Source organism: Poecilia formosa, unplaced genomic scaffold (genome assembly GCF_000485575.1).
Source record: "Poecilia formosa unplaced genomic scaffold, Poecilia_formosa-5.1.2 Scaffold98, whole genome shotgun sequence".
Classification (NCBI taxonomy): Eukaryota; Metazoa; Chordata; class Actinopteri; order Cyprinodontiformes; family Poeciliidae; genus Poecilia; species Poecilia formosa.
Window position 1 is genome coordinate 1,128,331 of NW_006800037.1, and position 18,567 is coordinate 1,146,897.

The 18,567-nt window shown below is 36.0% G+C and overlaps 4 protein-coding genes across 5 annotated transcripts; 3 read left to right on the forward strand and 1 right to left on the reverse strand.

Moving 5' to 3' along the window:
• Window positions 1-274: 274 nt before the first annotated feature.
• Window positions 275-1,290, forward strand: LOC103142580 (chemokine XC receptor 1-like). The gene has a single exon (XM_016674620.1). The coding sequence runs from the start codon at window positions 288-290 to the stop codon at window positions 1,209-1,211; it is 924 nt and encodes a 307-aa protein (XP_016530106.1). The 5' UTR covers window positions 275-287; the 3' UTR covers window positions 1,212-1,290.
• Window positions 1,291-6,108: 4,818 nt separating this feature from the next.
• Window positions 6,109-8,793, forward strand: LOC107836948 (ferric-chelate reductase 1-like). Its single transcript, XM_016674592.1, has 5 exons — window positions 6,109-6,282; window positions 8,063-8,208; window positions 8,331-8,422; window positions 8,498-8,669; window positions 8,788-8,793. The coding sequence occupies exons 1-5, from the start codon at window positions 6,174-6,176 to the stop codon at window positions 8,791-8,793; spliced, it is 525 nt and encodes a 174-aa protein (XP_016530078.1). The 5' UTR covers window positions 6,109-6,173.
• A 121-nt stretch (window positions 8,794-8,914) lies between these two features.
• LOC103142614 (uncharacterized) lies at window positions 8,915-12,294 on the forward strand. The gene is made up of 8 exons (XM_016674622.1): window positions 8,915-8,964; window positions 9,086-9,178; window positions 9,793-9,873; window positions 9,969-10,060; window positions 10,159-10,217; window positions 11,072-11,224; window positions 11,314-11,363; window positions 11,462-12,294. Exons 1-8 carry the CDS (start codon window positions 8,956-8,958, stop codon window positions 11,561-11,563), a joined length of 639 nt encoding a protein of 212 aa, XP_016530108.1. The 5' UTR covers window positions 8,915-8,955; the 3' UTR covers window positions 11,564-12,294.
• Window positions 12,295-13,459: 1,165 nt separating this feature from the next.
• Window positions 13,460-18,098, reverse strand: LOC103142581 (torsin-1A-interacting protein 1-like). Of its 2 annotated transcripts, none has more exons than XM_016674607.1 (8): window positions 17,901-18,098; window positions 16,671-16,790; window positions 16,398-16,571; window positions 16,029-16,130; window positions 15,798-15,887; window positions 15,506-15,649; window positions 15,356-15,409; window positions 13,460-15,241 (listed from the first exon to the last, which is right to left on the reverse strand). In XM_016674607.1, the coding sequence occupies exons 1-8, from the start codon at window positions 17,968-17,970 to the stop codon at window positions 14,457-14,459; spliced, it is 1,539 nt and encodes a 512-aa protein (XP_016530093.1). In that variant the 5' UTR covers window positions 17,971-18,098; the 3' UTR covers window positions 13,460-14,456. The 2 variants fall into 2 exon arrangements, with proteins under 2 accessions (XP_016530093.1, XP_007558772.1); XM_007558710.2 differs by having other exon boundaries at window positions 15,506-15,643; window positions 15,756-15,887.
• Window positions 18,099-18,567: the final 469 nt, after the last annotated feature.

The window sequence follows — 18,567 nt, forward strand, 5'->3', positions numbered from 1 at the left end:
GGCTATAAAACAGGAGTTGTGATTTGGCTCTAAATGTAAATACTAGAGCTGTCTCCTTAAAAAACAAAATTATTTAAACAGCAACAAAGAACTTTTCCAGCTTTATTTACGGATGCGACTGTTACTATAACGATGAAATCTGTGAAAGGTTTGTGTCAAATCGCTCTTTCTCAGCTTGGTAAATTAGTTTGTTTTTATTGATGCCATAATGTTGCTGAAAGGGAGGGTTGTGCTAAACTAATAAATACAGAGTTAAATATTCTGTTGCAGGTTCCACTTCATCAACTATGGATTCCTCGTTAAAATTCAACTACGACTGTGGTAGCAATGTCTGTGAAAAGAGTGAGGTCCAGTTTGGAGCCAATTTCTCGACAGTGCTCTTTTCTATCGTCATCTCTCTGAGTCTGATTGGAAATATCCTCGTCCTTGTGATCTTGGCTTTGTACGAAAACCTGAAATCTCTGGCCAACATCCTCATCTTAAACTTGGCCATCTCTGACCTCGTCTTCACCATTGGTCTCTCCTTCTGGGTCACCGACCTCGTCTGGGGATTGGTGTTTCCAGATATTGTCTACAAGTTTCTGACTTTTGTTCTTTTTATTGGGTTTTACAGCAACATCTTTTTCTTTACCACCATGTCTGGCGTCTGCAAATATCTGACTGACGTCCATCTGTTCAACAAAAGTTCTTTGGGTTTTCTGTCTCTCTCCATGTGGATGATCAGTATTGCACCAGCAAGATTCCACACCTACCCCATTGGTACACACAACAATCAATACTACAATATTCAAGTGAAAATTGCCTTGCAGAATTTTCTTTTCTTTACTGCATTTACAGTGATTGCCTTCTGCTTTATTCACATGTTGATAACGATCAAAAGAACAAAGTCCAACACAATAAACGATGCAGTTATCTCAGTTTTCTCTACTGCAGCTGTGTTTTTCATCGGATGGATACCTTACAATGTCGTGAATATTTCAAGAGCTTTTGCACATGATTTGGATCAGCTGTCAAAAGCGAACTTAGACCTTGCATTTCATGTGAGTCAGCACCTTGCTTTCTCCTGCTGCTGCTTGAAGCCTGTGGTTTACGCAATTATAGATAAAAAGTTCAGAAGCAACTTGATGTCATTACTGCTTAAAATCTGCAGGAGACAAAATCCAGATAATGAAGAAGAGGTTGGAGTGCAAAACCCTTCTCAACCTCCGTAATGTTTTTTCTGTCCTTTCATCAATATATTCACTCCTGCAAATTTTACAAGCGCTTCGATTTTTCTGTTTTTAATTTAGCAGTGTGACTTTTCCCTGTTACGTTTGCATGCATGTTTAAATGGATGTTGTTATATTTCTGTTTTGAATGTGTTTCCAGATTTTTTTTTAAAACATATGCTTTGTATATATTTTCTTAAAAATAGTTAAATGAGTCAAAAGAGAAAAAAGATCAACAGCAAAGGTTTAGCGTGCAGAATAAAATATACACTGTGTAAAATATATATGTGTGTTAAACACATCATCTTTTTATTAAGCAAGTACATTTTTAATAATTTAATTGACATGAATTTGAGTCCAGATGTTGGTAACAGCCCAAGTAATCCACACATATGAAGGACTCAAGTTAGACTCAAGTTAGATCAATACATACATTCAAATAAATCCATGTATTTGTAAGGACTTAGGATTGAAGAAATGCTAGCACTGAACACATGAAAAAAGCATGTGCAAAAAAAACAAACAAAAAAAAAATTTCATTACAAAAATGTTTGGTAAAGTTCTTCCATAAAGCACTCATGGACCTTCCCTCATCTAGTAGTAATATCTGATGTTGATTATGACGGCTAAATGGGAAGTCAGCCCTCAAGGAAAAAAAAAATCAAACAATGGCATGTTACGCTGCCAAATGTGTCCTATGAGGTTGTTTCCTGTATTTTGTCTGTCATCTCTAATATGTTATGTTAGAGATGAACCCTAAAATGTTCAGATTGCATTAGGGGGTCAAGTTGTTTTGAGTTCTCTACTGATTATACACATGGCTCTGATTTTAATATGTCTTTCTTTTTTATTAGTGGTGCAGTATTATGTGTTTTCCAGCCACATCGTGCCATTTTATAGCACAATTAAATAACCATGTCATGTTACGTTCAGTTGTAATAAAAGTGCCGTATAAGTGTATATGTACAAAATTGGACTTTGTAATTTAACATCTTTAAATACAGCCTCTGTCTCTTTAAGAAACTCTTGCTCTTTCACTCTGCCTTCAGGAAGTCATCACAATCAATCAATCAATCAATCAATCAATCAATCAATCAATCAATCAATCAATCAATCAATCAATCAATCAATCAATCAAATTTTATTTGTATAGCACATTTCAGCAGCAAGGCATTTCAAGGTGCTTTACATAATTAAAGAAAAAAAATAAGAACAGCATGTGACATTGAATAAACAGTAAGAAAGAGAAAGAGATTTTGAAAAAAAAAGAAAAAGATTAAAAAAAAGATAAAAACATACTTTTGTTACGGAATTTAAGCCCCAGTTGTCGCCGAACGACAGGCGCTGTGCTTTTACTTAAAGTGTTGTGCTTTTACTTAAAGTGCTTTTAAAGTGCTTTTACTTAAAGTAAAGACCACAACTGTGCTCTTTACTTTAACAATGTAACTGTGCTCTTTACTTTAACAATGTTTTTACCAGCGTTGCGCTGAGAAGTAGCTTGTATAATGAGCTCGGCAGAAGTGCAGATCCCCCAATTAGGTGTTTGCTAATTGCTGCTGGCTAGTCTGGCGGAGTTCAGTTGGGAACTCATTGGGAGGGGTGCTCTATTAGGCAGAATCGCAGAAACTTAAAATTCAGATGTAAGGAGGAGCTTCATCCTCCAAGGTGTTGCTTTGTCCCCCCCAAACATTTTACACAGCCGAATGGTTGCCATGGGAGATTCAAGGATTTCTCAAACAACAGGTATGAATAAACACAATTACTAGACCATTAATCTTGAATTATGAGGCTTAGCTTAATGCTACAATTTAAACCATATAATTATTTCACAATGGGCATAGACCACACACTTCTGTATTATTTTCACTCACATTATTGAGTTTAAAATAACTACTTATTTTACTTTAGAATAATTTAATAAAATCTTGTTTCAAATTGCATGAACAAAATTTATGATCTGACAATCAATTCTGATCAAAAACATTTAGTGTGAACAGGACAGCTAAACTGAGAATCATATAATCTTATCAAAATGAACATTTGCCTTAATAACACACAAGAGGCAGGTGAATGTAACACACTTCCATCTCTCTGACTGTGCCACACAGGATACAAAAACATGCCGCTAAGCACATTGGGAATTAATTCCCACTCTTGTCTTCTTTCACTTTTTTTTAAATGCTAGCCTAAAATCTCTAGTTTATTCAACTCTTGGAGGTATGACAAAATTTAATAAAAAGTTAACACAACTACTGTAACTTACTTACTGTAATTTACTACTGTAAGTTTATCTTTCTCAAACTCACACATTTAGGTTAAAAATCTAAAACTTGCCAAATTTATTTGACTGAAAGAGTAGAAGATAGTAAATGTAACTAAATGCACCTCAAATGTTTTACAGTGGACTTACATACACACTGATGGTGGAAAGCTGCAGGATTGTAGCCACAGCTGCACTGGGGCACACTGACGAACAGCAGCACCACTGTGCCCTCTGACCATCAACAGATGGGTGAAGTGTCTTTCCAAAGGTCATGACTGGGAAAGATGGAGCAGGGATTTGAACCAGCAACCCATTGATTCGCATAATAAGCCCACATGTCACTAGTTTTCCTTTAGTTTGGTGCCTTTCTGAAAGAGCTAACTGCAAGTTGGGTGTGTTAATATATGCTCGTTGTAATTTAACCAAAAATACATTATTATTATTAGTATTATAAAATTACACCGAAACAAATATAAGTGTGAGAATTGCGAGTTGTTATTTTAAAAAATTGCACACTTTTATATCAGAATTACACTAAATTTTAAAATGCAGGGGTTGGTGCAGATCATAGTGTTTATTTTGGTCCAATCTGATATAAATTCAGAATTTTGCTGTTTTTTGCCTGCATGTTTCAAGCTGATGTAATGCTTTTTGTAAATTACATGTTAATTTAATTAAATTTTTAGTTATGGTTATTTGTGTTGGCCTTAGTTGTCATTCACTAATGATATTCGCAAAAATGTCACTAAAATCTTTAGAGGGCTCAATATGTTAGCATAACATCATGCAATGTGACAATATACAAAACTGCAGAATACAAGCTAAAAACAAATTTATGCTAAGCATTGAGCAAATGGAAAACCAGAATGCACACATGTGGTGTCTCTTGAGAGATTAATATCCAGACATGCTCAGCAGCATGTAACAAACGCTGAGCTAACACACCAATTCAGATTCCGCAAAAGATATCAATTTGAACATGCTAATACGGAAATGATAGAATGAGTCTGTCTGTGTAGCTAAAAAGTTACTTTACAAACCAGTATATGCAGAAGATAAAATGCTAATGAATACTAACCCCACATGTCACCACAGTTTGATAAACAGCAACCAGAACATCCAGTGAAACCACAGCAGTATTTGCAAGTAATTAACTATTGCTAAGTTCAAAACTTTACAAATACACTTTCTTTTTCACATGTCTACTTACTTGACTCTGTTGGTCATGTTATGTGCTATGCAGACAAATATACTTTCAAAACGTTTAAACAACGTGTTAGATTGTCTTATCTAAGACCCCAATATTCTTCGAATGCTGTCACTATTTAACACACAGTTAAGACCCAAAATATTCACAGATTAAGATTAAAGAATTATTTTTTATTTTTAACATGTAAAATGAAAACATGTAAAATGAACCAAACTGTATTGTTATGTAAAAAAGTCAGCAACTTTCAATTTGATACAATTGGATTCAATTGACCAGGTATTTCTTTATGTATGTTTACTTTAGATACAAATATAGACCTTAGAAATAGCTTCAGGCAACAGTTGTTGCAAATTGCTGCTTTGTAAATAAACTGAACTGAATGGAAGTTAATAGGCTGTTTGGTGATAACATTTTAAAAAATCACTTATTCAATTTGCAGCAGCGTCTTTGTGCCCTGGGTGCCATCTTCTGGTGAATAAAAGCACTGCATCCAAGCATTTCATCAAAGCAATAAACTGACAATGCTCAGAGTTAATGTTACCTGTGAAATCATTTCAGTGGTTTAAATATTTACAAGGATTTCAATGGAAGAGGAAATCTGTAGAGGAGGTTTGTTGGGAAGGTACACAAAAGATTGTGATTCATTTTTATTTGCTTTTCTTTTACGTCAAGCATCTTTAAAACATAATAGCGAATCATAAATTCCTAACAAAGTGACCAAACTTTCATTTGTTGGGTTTTGTCTTTTAAACTCAGACTGACACCAATGATACATTCCTAAGTTGTTTATTTGGCACACACACCAACTGGAAATGTACTTTGTATCCATAAAAGAACCATAAAAGAATTCCCCTAATAGATCAAACCAAATGAGGAACAAAACTTTTTTTTTGTCAGTTTGATATTTCAAACTGACTTAACTTATCAATATAATATAGTTAATATGTTATTTATGTTATGTTACTGTTGCTGAGGGCGGGTTCAGTGGTTTGTTTCTGACTTCCTTAACCAGTGTGTTGTTGCACAGCACACACAGGACACTTGACTGCCGTGGAAGAAGGATTTGTTTGTTTCTAAGACATCCTTTAAGTTTCTTCAACTTTTATTAAAAATGGTATGACTTTTTTTCATCTCATTGAAGTTGAAAAATGTACATGGATATTTTAGATATTAATAAGATACTTATTATCTTATTGAGATGATTACAATGTTATTTCATTGGAACGAGAGAGACGATTCTTTTTAAATCTTTGCCTCCTTTTCAATCTAAAACATTAATTTGTACTCATAAACATCAGGATCACCTTAAAAGTAATAGATTACAGTTCTCTGTGAATCAATGTTATTTGGGAAATCTGTGAATAATTAGAAGTGTGTTATATTTTAACAACTTTACATTTTCTAGATGTGGTCAATGATTTTTATTGGCCTTACCTTCATCTCCAAGCTGCATGGGTATTCAAGTGGCAACTTCCCACAGGTGTGTGGGTCAATGAGACCTCATCATGGTCGTGGTGGGGCAGAGAGTCTTCCTCAGACATCTGAACCCCCCTTCATGGTTAGTTACCAGCTCGGCAGGAACGCTGGAGACCCAATCACAGGTAAACAAAATAGCTTCGTGTGTTCTGAAGCCATGTTTAAGAAACCTTTGCTTTATATACAAACATATGACAGGCTTGCTATCATATATTTTTTTTATCATGTAAAGCACTTTTAACTGATGAAATGTGCTATAGTATAGTGTTAAACTTGACTTATCTCACTCGTACTGTATGTTAAAAGTATTGAACGTTTTGCCTTCACCTTACATGAATTTCCAACCACAAAATACAAGGCATTTAATTGGGATTTTAACTGATTACCTTAACCAACACCAGGTGGTACAGAATTGTGAAGTTGAAGAAGAACAATACAGTGTTTTATTTATTTGCTTTTCTAAAAATAAAATGCATACAATTGTGGTGTGCAATTATATTAAACACAATTATATCAAACCACAATAATTTAAACCTTCTTGGAAGATGTGTCTCTACCAGCTTTGCACTTCTACGTGCAGAAATCTCAAATCTCAAAACAGTTGGATGTAAATATAATGACATTACATGGCATTTATGTGGACTCTTTGTGTCCCTCCAGAAATTGGTTGGTTGCACTGGACCGCATTTAAAGTTTTAAAGAGAGGGCAATAGATAATAGATGTAAATGCACATCGCACTTTCCAGATTTCCAGTTGCATCTTGAAAACAACAGTTTTTCTTCCACAACACATTCGTGCGTGATCTACTTCAGATTGACGTCGGACCACTTTTTTCAGTAACGACTCGAGTAATCTAACGCGTCGCTATTTCAAATCCAGTCAGACTGCAGTTACTTATCGAAATCACTTTGCGTTACTATTTTCTTTGTAATTGAATTTTATTTCCTCTACGCATCTTGAGGAGCAACCGCTGTTTCTACGCGAAAGTGTGAGCAGCGACAGAAATGTAAACAATGGAGGGAGGGAGGAGATATGCATTTTGTTGCTGGAAAAACAGGAACTAGTTTTAGTTTTTGTTAACGTCAAGTTAATATATTACCTGTGAATGAGTCGAGCTTCGCGTTGCGCTCCAGAAAATTGCAAACATCGAGACTAATATGAACAACGCAAAAAAGGTGGAAAATGGCCACGAATGAACGAGTGCGTATAGTTGTGCAACTAAACGCCATTATAATTACTGATATTAAGATAAGTGTCACAAATCTGTGCAGCGGGAAATCTGAGTTGTGGAGCCGCAGGAGGAGCGCTGTGCGCTGTCCTCCGACTCCAAACGCAGGGGCCGTAACGCAGAACCTGGACGCTGGGGAGGAGGGATCTAAAACCCTATTTACAGTTTTTCAGACTCAGACGATACTGGAACACACAAATTACTAAAGTTTTTTTGTTTGTTTTTGTTTTGTACTGTTGTAAGCATTAAACAATCTCCCCAATGCGTCTCCACCATATAAGTGGAGACACATTGTTGACGTTGCCATTATAAAATAACTTGCAGTTAAGTATTGGCAAAGATCAATGTCATTTTCACAGGTAGCGGAGCTTTGTTGTTAGCAGCTGCTGAGAGTAACTAAAACAACTTACTTTCCAAATCAAGTAATCAGCAATCTAAGTTACTTTTTCAAGGAGTAATCAGTCATCCGATTAAAGTTACTTTTTCAAAGTGACTATGCCATCACTGTCTATGATATAAATTCTCACTCATACAAATGGGAGGTTGTCATTTTTATTTGACTAAATGTGCACAATTTTAAGGAGTATGAATACTTTTGCAAGGCATTGTGAAACCACATGGATATTCAACATCTTTCTTTAGAGATACTTAATTAATAAATCTTATTAATTCACAGTTTCCCTCGAGAGCAAGAACAATGGCAGATTTATGGGATTCATGCTGGAAGCTCGTAGCCTGAGTTTAAATGGTGACGGTCCCCCACTTGGGAAATTTATCATTCTTGACTCTGGCCAGTCGAGACTGCTGACATGTGGTTCACAGGTAAGCTCAGCAAGTAGCGATTGCACCTAATTACCTCTTCCATCTTTCACATATTCTCTGTCATACTGAAGGGAATGAGTTTTAGACGATGTTTTCTCTTTAATGTTTGTTGCTCTTGTCAGAACTCAGCTGTGAGTAATACACTCAATCTGGCCAAAACCTTAGTCAAAGTAAACTGGACCGCAGACGGAGAAGAGCAAGACATCATCTTCAGGTAACTTTTAAACAATTGTACAATTTACAGTATCAACATCAAAAGTCAGTTATTACCTCAAGTTGCATCCTACAGGGCTACTTTCAGTCAAACCTACTCAAAATACTGGGAACGTGTGAATGTAACAGTACTCAGACCCACAAGCACTCCAGAACCAGAGACAACAACTGGAGCAGCAACAACAACAACTGAAGCAGCAACAACTGAAGCAGCAACAACAACTGAAGCAGCAACAACAACTGAAGCAGCAACAACTGAAGCAGCAACAACAACTGAAGCAGCAACAACAACTGAAGCAGCAACAACAACTGAAGCAGCAACAACAACTGGAGCAACAACTACAACCCAAATACCTACAACAAAAGATGTAATTATAACAGTGCAGAGTAATAAAACCTCTACACACAAAACAACAAATGAGGTAAATCAGATTTTTTGCAGTATTTCCAGAATGAGAGTATTCTTAACCATTTTTTTTTTCACTCTAGACAGTAAATATTCTACTGATTTGTGTGGCAAGTCCTCTAGCGGAGATGAGCATGGTGAGTGATCTTCAAGACATTATGAAACCATGATAAGCCATTTATTTATGCTGTGATGTTCGTCTGAAGACACCAAACAAACTGTACAAAAGTAAAATGCTCCTTCCCTGTGTCTCATCAGCAAATACCTATCATAATTATGGCTGTCCAGCTCACAACATCGTTCTGTCATAACTTTCATCTCACAGCATCGTTTTTTCATGACTTATGTAAGGTAAGACATGAATTGATGGATTTTTGGTGTAAGTTCTTACGGCTTCTGGATTTAATACATGTTAATGTTTGTAATCTTTTAAATTGATAGCTCATGTAATAGTAGTTGCTCTAAGCCGGGTGTTAAAATTAGGAAAACTGCCACCAAAATACTATTATTATAATTGTGATTTGCATAAATTTCAGATAAAAAAGTGTGTATAAGTTAAAAATATGTTTTCATCCATTACTGTTACTTTACAGGTGTTTTGTGTTTTGCTTCCAAGCATTTGGGTTTTTATGTAATCTTGATCTATATGTTTATAGATTGTTTTTGTTAGTCTTGTTTGTTCATCTGCATTCCTATTTGGACATTATCTGATTATTTCACTCAGGTTTTTTTGCATGTACCTCATTACTACTGCTACAGACAAAAGAGGTGTGTTTTCTGTCCCTGGGCTAATTGGTGATGTCCCAAATTTGGATCACTTCACAATCAAATTAGATGTGAAGGAGGGAAAAAAAGTTATCAAAGAATTTCACTGAGTGATGCTGAACATGTCAAAACTTTGGAGTTAAACAAGACTCCAAGTATTTCGATATATAAAATGTGTTTATTTTTGTGTTTCTTTGTAGAAGTTCAGGATTGTGGGCAGTTCACTTTCTGTTTTGTTTTCCTTGGCAACATTAATTTTATCTTTGATATACAACTCCGAAGTAAGTACTAATCATTGATGCAGCACTGTGACATGTAAGGACATTTCTTGATCATAAACAGCTTCTTTTTGCTTGTGCAAACTTTGTTGTTTTAGGATATTATTATTGGCCTTGTGAGTGTTGTGCTGGTGATTAGTTCCATAGAGTGGATCATTGCAATGCTGCCTTTAGGACCAAGCCACGAGCTGTGAGTTAAAGCCTTCCTCCTGCACAAAATATTTTCACTTTGACTTTATCTTGAACATTCACCAGCTAACCACTGTTCGCTTAATTTCTTTGTTTAAGAAATGATGTCGTTGACTGTGCTCTTTGTGTGTGCTTTGTCTTCCATCAAGTTTTCATAAGTAAGTAGTCTCATATCACCCAAATGTCTTTTGTGTTTATTTTACTTTTATAGAAAAAAAAGCAATATTGTATTACAGTTGGACATTTGGAGTAATCTTTAACAATTGCTGGTGTAAAAATATAGCATTACTCTCATGTAGCTGGTAAATCACTGGCCATGAATGAATTACAGCAACCTTCAAATCATTTGCGCCTGCGGTAAAGCAGCGTGAAACACCTTAAAATATTTGTTTTGCTATTTCAGGAGCTAATCTGGCTGTAAAGCATGATGTGAAATCATTTGGTGGGGATATAAATTATAAATTGGAATATTTGGAATAAAATCGCTAGTAGAATATAACAATAACCTTTAAATGAGTGCAACTTAATTTGTCAAGCAACGTTTAACAAGTTATTACTTCCTACTTTGGTGGATTTGACACATAAGCCAGTTTCATTTGTTGCTAGTTTCACAATGGAAAACACAAGAGAAAATCCCAATCATCTTAAGGCTTTTATACAACTTTTCACTGATGATAATTATGGAGGAGGCCATAAGTGTAATTATTTTTGATACATATTGTAGTTTTGAGAGTTGATTTATTCTTACTGCACACTATCTAAATCTGCATAACTTTTAAAGAAGTATAACTTTTTCCATACATTTATCAAATTTGTTATTATTAGAAATGGCGAACTTTGTCATTTATTTAAAATTTCTGTGTGATTTTAGTTGATCCAAAGAACATTTCCAATGTCGCAGTGGCTTTTTTAAATATGAAAGATTAAGCATCATAAAAGCTAAAATAAAATGTAAAGCACAGTCAACCTGGATTATATATGGCCTAACACATTTTCAAATTTCCACACACAGACGTTTTTCTCTATGTCAGCATCAACAGCTTGTTTGAGGACTGGGGAAAAACTACGAGAGTGTTTTGGCTTCTGACTGTTCAGACAGCCCTGACAATAGTTTGGAATATTGTGCTCTGCGCCAAGAAGAAAACATTACTACAGAAAAAAAGCGGTGAGTAATTTGTCTGTCTCTCAAGCAGCATTAATAACATACTGCTAGATGTTGTGGATTCACATGAAAATGGACAACTTTCATTACAGTTTCTGTCTTCGATAAGGCCGAACATAATCAGCATCATAAAGGAAAGAAGGTAAAACAGCTCTGCTTTGAATACTTGAATACTTACACATGTTTTACTTTACAATACTAAAGTTTTTGTTTTTTTTCATATCTGTTTCTGGGTTTCAGGAGCATCTCTCACCAAAAGGAGTGGTTGTTATACTCTGCTCTGTTATCCTCATGGTTTTGAACACATCTCTGTCAGTACTAATCTTTGTTGACTATTTCTGAAGCAGATGAGTTAATATACTCTAAAGTACCATTGAGACTTATCCACACCCCTGATAAAGAAGTCAAAATATAACTTTAAATAAATTAAAAGTTCTGTGACAGTGACTTTTTTTTATTATTGTTTCCTTTACTTTCTTACTTGCTTTCTTATGGTTTTGTAATGACAAAATATGTTTTGTAGAGCATACAAGACAGATATTGTTGATCTTTTCACTTCTGAAGATCAACATTATGTGTCTTACTGAAATGGCATGCTTATATCTTTCCCTTTGTAAAGAGAGATTATGAGAATTGAAATACTGTTTAATATTTATATGTTCTCTGTTCAACTTGTAAAAGCAAATTATAATTGGGATTTTTTTTTCTCACAAAAAATCTGTATGTTTAGAAGACTACAAATACAATTTTTAGATATGTTAAAGTCAACTTTTACCACTTTTTCCACATGTTCACCGGGTGTGCAAATAAATGTGGGCTATGAAGAATATTGAGAAGAATATAGCATATGTTCATTCAAAAATATGAACATATGCTCCCTTTTTTTTCCTCTTTTAAAGCTGTTCGTGAGTAGCTGCATGCAAGAAATATCTCACTAAATCACATATGGAAGAAAGTGGAGCGGTTATCACAGTCAGAAATAGCAAAGAGTGAGATTAGAGTAACCTGAAGAGCATGTCGTAAAACAGCTTTATTGACTGTTCACTAAATAGGTCAGCCTGTTGTTGAAACTTTGCACTCTTCAGTGCTTTGTTCAAAGCTTCCAATAGTCAAATGTATGTTCTGTTTCTTATTTCAAAACACAATACTCCTGACTTTATACTTATTTAATAAGAAAGCAACATTTATATTGATGAATGTCCAATGATTCACTCAGTTATTAACATCAACTAACAGGAAGAGACATCTTCTAAACTGTCTTCAACTTCCTAATTTCTCACAAATCCTGCAGGTTTTTCACATATTGGGGCAGATGTTGATTGTGTAATTCTGCTGCCATGGAAACATGTCAGTCAAAAGACCCAGTGCTTCTGTCTTGTGATCTCAGTGTGTAAAAGTGTGTGTGTTTGTGTCCGTTTGTAATACCTCATGGGGACCATTTTCCTGACACATACGACGTTGTGGGGACCCACTGCTCCGTGGGGACCGAAGCCTGGTCCCCACAAGGGGGAATGCTGTTTTTTGGTTCTTGGTTTGGTTTTGGGCTTTTAGGTTTTGATTTGGTTTTTGGTTGGGTTTGGGGTTGGGTTAGGGTTAAGTTTTGGGTTTTGGAATTGATTGGAGGTCATTGGAAGTTCCCTCCAAGGCAACCTTTTGCTTTTTTTTTTTTTTTTGTGGTTTTGGGTTTTTTTTTAATTGTTTATTTTGTTCTTTTGTTTTTATGCTTTTCCTTCTTGTTTTCAGGCTTGAGTTTTTTCCTTTTTTTTCTTTTACCGGAAATTAAAAAAAGTGCCTCTTATGGTTTTAAAAAAGCAACCATCAGCAGAGTAGGCCTTTATTTGACAGCAACATCTTTTATTGTAATTAGTACAGCTACAGCTGCATCTCAAATTAGACCTTCTTCATTTGCATTGACCTTTAACTTCATGGCTGATCTCTTCACATGTTCTTTTCATCATAATGTCATCTATTTTATGAAGTTCACTAGATATTTACATTTTTAAAAGAGTAGTGACTTTTAAGAATTTATAGGTCACAACTTTTAAATTTTTTACTTTAAGCCAGTTTAAGTTTTAAACTGGCTTAAAGCTTATTGTCTTTAAGCCATAATATTCTAATTGACAATAAATACTTGAAAGATGTAACTCTGTGTGGTTTGAATCTATACACCACTTTCATTTTTTAACTGAATTGTTGAAATAAACTATTTGATAACTAATTTAAGCTTTAGACAACTTATTCAATATCAAAATAATCTTTATTGAAAATATTCAAACATTCATATGAGTAATAAACAAAAAAACTGATCTCAGAGAGATAATACAACAGAATTGAAAGACAAGAATTAAAACCTATATTAAACATCAATTAAGTACTGTTTGGACACACTTCTGAGAAAACACCACAGTTGTGATGCCATCCTGCTACGGTATCAGGCAGATTATGGGTATTGGGGTTATTAAATAGTTCCTGTGTGATTAAGGCACATTTTGTGTCCGACATGTTCAATCCAAAAATATTTTTACAAAAAAAAAAAACTCATATAAACCTGCAGGTTTTTTAAATCTACCTCATTTAAACAGGATTCCTGGCATTTTGATCCTTTTCATATCCAGCATACAGTATATATATATATATGTATGTACAGCTATTAAAAAATAAGCAAATCTTCAAAGCACGTCAACAAAATACATCTTAGGATGAAAAATCACACACACAAAAAAATGCTTGTTTTAGTAAAATCCAGTATTCTGGAAAACGAGAACGCTTAAAGCAAACACACATGTTCAGTGCACATCAGTCAAACTTCCTTGAATGTCTAGTCAGCTCATCTCTGAGATTTGAAATATAAGAAAAGCAGATCTACAGAAACTTGTAACATTTGTTAACTTTAAAGATGAATTCTATGTGATTGTTGCTGAAGAAAAAGTGCTTCAGAAAAAGGGACAAAACAAAAGGAGAAGAAGTTGTTGTTTACAACAAAATCGAGTGGAAAAACATCCTGTATGTGTCAACGTCAAGTGAAATGATGTTAGATCTGATCTTTAAAAGAGGGGAAAAAAACTGCAACTTCAGTAGGTTTTCATCTCTGTTAGAGCTGTCAATGCGTCCTTCAAACATTTTAAAGGAAATCTGTGTGTAAAACGTGTCTAAAAAGACAAATTTCTGTGGTATATCTGGTCATAGTACCCATATCATCGCATCCTTAAAAAAACCATAAAACCAAAAAAGTAACTCATTGGCATTCTTCCTGGTTCACCTCAGACACCACAGGCAGAATCACATGGGAGATGCGGCTCCACAGCCCGCCGAACTTGTCAATATCCATTTCATTGAAGGAGGCTTTGCCTTCGGAGTCCACCAGCTTTGCCTTCACGTGGCTCAGCACCAGCTCCTCCACCTCGTTCAGGCTCAGCTCACTGTCGATCTCGTCTTGCGGCAGCAACGCGGTGAACAACAGGAACGCCTGCTTGTAGGCGGCGGTCTCGTGATCACAGTAACGGTAAAAAATGATGGTGGAGCCTGGAGGCAGCTCCTCAAAGCGGTGGATGACCGCCGCTGGCTTGTCTCCCTCGAAAGCCGCCTGCAGCTGGTTGTCGACATCCAGCTTTACCTTGTCGCTGTCCTGGCCGGCTTTACTCACCCCGTCAATGAGGAAGGCAGAGCCGTTGAGGGCGGATGAGTAGGCGGAGGCCAGGCCCCGAGCCAAGCACAGCAGAGTCCTCTCTGCCTTGAGACCTGCTACCAAGATCAGACTCACTGGCTCGGTGGGCTCAGCGGTTTTAAGGTGCTTCTCCAGGTGGATCTGGGTTCTCCTCCACAGCTCTTCACGCTGACTCGGGAATTGAGACTGGAGGAGCGACAAGCTGTCAGAAAACCTTTCTGGCATCGCTTCTCGGGATCGTTGCCCTCCTCCCCCTCCTGCTTTACTCTGGAGCACAGGGAGGATCCGGTAAGCCAGCAGGGTGGCAGAGCTGAGCAGCACCAACAAAAGCAAGCGCCATAAATACCAAAAAAACCCTGCAATGATAGGAGAGCATTTATTTCCACTTGGGATCAATAAAGTATTTTTATTAAAATGGCACTGCACAGAGTAATGAGTATGTCGATAATGCTAATAAATCTTTATACCACCTCTACAAGAATTTCCGGAGCTTATCTCAGTCCCGGCCGTTTTCTTTTTTCCATCTTAAAAAAAAAAAAAAAGAAAAGAGAAAATCCAGTGTCAGTGTGGAAAAACCTTGCAATGTCATCAGATTTTCTTCTTTGTTTAAACTAAAACACCTTGTTTTGTCAGCTGATCTGCCTTTTTTTGATCAGGAATGTTGTTTACATGTGGTTTGGTTGGGTATATTTTCTCCGAAGTTGAGTTTACACGTTGAGAGACTTGGTTAGGTCTGGGTACAACCAGAGACGACGTGGCTTCATTTTTGACAAAAAAAAAAGAAAAAGAAAAAACAGACAAAAAATCAAATAAAATTTTGCTCAGTGTAGCTTTGTGAACATAAACTTTCTCATAGAAAATACAGAGTACCTGCACTCCTGGCTTTGGCCTCCATTTTCCTCTTATACTCATCCATGCTGGTGATCGGCATGGCAGGCCTGGTTTCTGCTGGTTTGACGTGTGAATGAGCCTTGTTGGCCAATGAAGGTGCTTTTACTTCAGCTTCAAAATGAAAACAATCAAAATCAGTTTAGGACCATACATTTATTTTTCCCTCCCCAAATGTAACACTTTACCTGCAAACACAGAAATAAAATAGTCAAACCGTTTCATCTTGCAGTCTTTAACACAAAATATTCAAACCTTTTTTAGTCTTCATTCCTTGCGAATCTTCATATGGAGAAAGGGGGGGGTTGGATTTATGAAGGACGACGCGAGGGGAAAGGTTCACAAATTCATAGTGGTCTGTTTTATACAGAGGGAAAAAAACAACACAGTAAAATCCATTAAAATTGCATATAGAAACACAAGACATAAACTGTTCAGCTTTGATTTATTATAGTTGTAAAAACTGGGAAATCAATGCATATAATAATATGCAATATAATAACAAAAATAAATTAATAATCATAATCTTAATTATCTCAGAGGGTTCATTTAACTCTTTTGTCTTCCAAGGTGCAGTTAAGAACTAGTAACACTTTATAGATTTTTATTAAATGCAGTCCTTACCTTTGTATGTTTTTGGTTGACTGGTCTCTTTTAATGGCTCCTCAACCACATCCATTTCCAGGTCCTCACCGTTCTCTGTGTCTTTGACTGATTCCTGGACCTCCATGTCATCATCACTAAGGTTGTCATCATGTCCCTCTCCGGCATCCAACCGGTACTTCTTGGGAGGAGACTCTGTTCAATAACAATTCAAGCCACAGCTGAGCACCATAATTAAAGGTGGTCTTAGTTACTTTATCTAAAGGAAATAAATTGCAAATTAGAGCATCCCACCTTCCTCATCCAACCCGTTCTCCACATTTTTTGCACCTTTAGCTGCTGGTGACGACTGAGGTTCTGACGTCTTTCTGGTCCTTTTCAGAGGACCCCTTGGAGTTGGCTCAACGCCGAGTACTGCAGAGGAAAAGAAAAACAATTACACTGCCACGTGGCACCTCTTAGTGTTTAACAGGTAGAGAAAGGCCTTCAACAAAACTTATGACAACAATTTGTGCAATAATTCTTGGAGAGGTAATGCTCCCTACACTCCTTTTAACATGATGTAAGGTGTCGATCAGACTGGATCTAATGTCTTTTTCTTTTTGTGAGTCATTTGTTAGTATCTGCTGCCATAAACCAGCTGTGGGAGTCAAATACATGCACAAGGTAATTTCATGCTCCTTCTCCCACTGGGATTAATTACTTACTTTAAATATTTGGCCAAACTTCAGTGTTTCTATTGAAAATGTTAATAGCACTTAAAACTGACCAAGAACTGCTATCATATAGAATAGAAATATGACACATTTCTTTTGAGAAATTACTGCTGAAATACTTTGATTGCTTGTTATCAATAATTAGTGATTGATAACAACAACAATAATAACACTATTGGTTATACATACTTTTACAGTGCTTTGTACAAATTTATTACAATAATTCATAAAATGAAAATGCACTAAAAAGCATTACAGTTATCAATGGTCATTCTTACTTAAAGAATGGTTATTAATATTGTTATTGTCGGCAGTAGTATTTTACAGTCATAGAAAAATAAGAGTATAAAGAGTAAAAAAAGAAATCAAATTTCAAATAAACAACTGCATAAACTTGATTTCTAAGGGTTATTATTTCAATAATAATAATAATAACAATAACAGATTTATAAAGAAAAATGTATTAAAGGTGATTATAAATACGATAATAATGTGTTATTTATTTTCCCTTCCGTACATATGCCCTCCGTTTTGTCTATTGGTAGGGATATACTGCGGACGAAAGACAGTTTCTATTTCACCTTGTCGTGGTTAACAGAAAGTTGTTTATTGCGCGAAAATAAAACCGAAAATGAAATTTAAAAGTCGCTCACAACTGTTAATTTAACCTCAGATTCGGGGACTAATTTTGATTTATTTTAATTAAATAGTAAACATTAGTTAAAACAGTAATTCCAACTTTGACTTCCAATTACAGTAGAGCTATGAAGCTAAGCTAGCTAATGAGCATCACTGTCAGTTTGCTCACCTTTCCCTGTCTGCCTTAACGACCGTCTCAATTGGCCCGGAGCCTTATTTTTAGCCGCCTTTGAATCCATTCTCGGTCTCAAATCGATGGGATGTAGCCTCAAATCAGCAAAAATTTAAACAAAAAAGTGAAACATCATGACATGAAACGGATAGCAGTCAGTCTGTGCGTAAACTTCCCTGATTTGTTGCTGGGGAAACGTTTCAGGTCAGGACCCGTTGAGTTGTATGACTGTAACGGTCTTCCGTTCTAGAAACAAGGGCTTTGCTGTACGTTCCGCTCTGGGAGTAAACAGTTGAAAGTGAAACTCCAAACCGAAGGATAAGGACTCCCTCTAATCCACGGAGATGTTATCGGTGGAGGCTTTTCTATGAATTGGTAATCGTGTATCAGTTACGCTTATTCGTTTTTAATAGCTAAGAGGTTCTTTTAATATACCAAAGTTTTATGATCATTGACTAAATCAGTTAGCTTTGCTAACACTAGCAAGCTTCTTAGCCCTCGCCACCTTAGCTGAGTCGCGTCATGTTTCTGATTTTCTCGCCTTTTATTTGGCAGCTCGTACCTACAGCATGTATCTAATTTATGTCGAGAATGCCTTGTTCAAATCCGATGAACAAAGTAAATGATTCCTGTTTTATTTGCAGTGTGCTAGCAGCTATTAGCT

Bases quoted from the DNA above. Each gene is read 5' to 3' on its own strand.
- LOC103142580 (XM_016674620.1), top strand. From the start codon at position 288: ATGGATTCCTCGTTAAAATTCAACTACGACTGTGGTAGCAATGTCTGT.
- LOC107836948 (XM_016674592.1), top strand. From the start codon at position 6,174: ATGAGACCTCATCATGGTCGTGGTGGGGCAGAGAGTCTTCCTCAGACA. The intron at 6,283-8,062 runs GTAAACAAAATA...ATTAATTCACAG, and splicing joins CGCTGGAGACCCAATCACAG to TTTCCCTCGAGAGCAAGAAC. The intron at 8,209-8,330 runs GTAAGCTCAGCA...TGCTCTTGTCAG, and splicing joins TGCTGACATGTGGTTCACAG to AACTCAGCTGTGAGTAATAC.
- LOC103142614 (XM_016674622.1), top strand. The intron at 9,179-9,792 runs GTAAGACATGAA...GTTTCTTTGTAG, and splicing joins TTTTTCATGACTTATGTAAG to AAGTTCAGGATTGTGGGCAG. The intron at 10,218-11,071 runs GTAAGTAGTCTC...TTCCACACACAG, and splicing joins CTTCCATCAAGTTTTCATAA to ACGTTTTTCTCTATGTCAGC.
- LOC103142581 (XM_007558710.2), bottom strand. From the start codon at position 17,970: ATGGATTCAAAGGCGGCTAAAAATAAGGCTCCGGGCCAATTGAGACGG. The intron at 16,791-17,900 runs GTGAGCAAACTG...TTTCCTCTGCAG, and splicing joins GTTAAGGCAGACAGGGAAAG to TACTCGGCGTTGAGCCAACT. The intron at 15,410-15,505 runs GTGTTTTAGTTT...TTTTTTTTTAAG, and splicing joins AGATCAGCTGACAAAACAAG to ATGGAAAAAAGAAAACGGCC.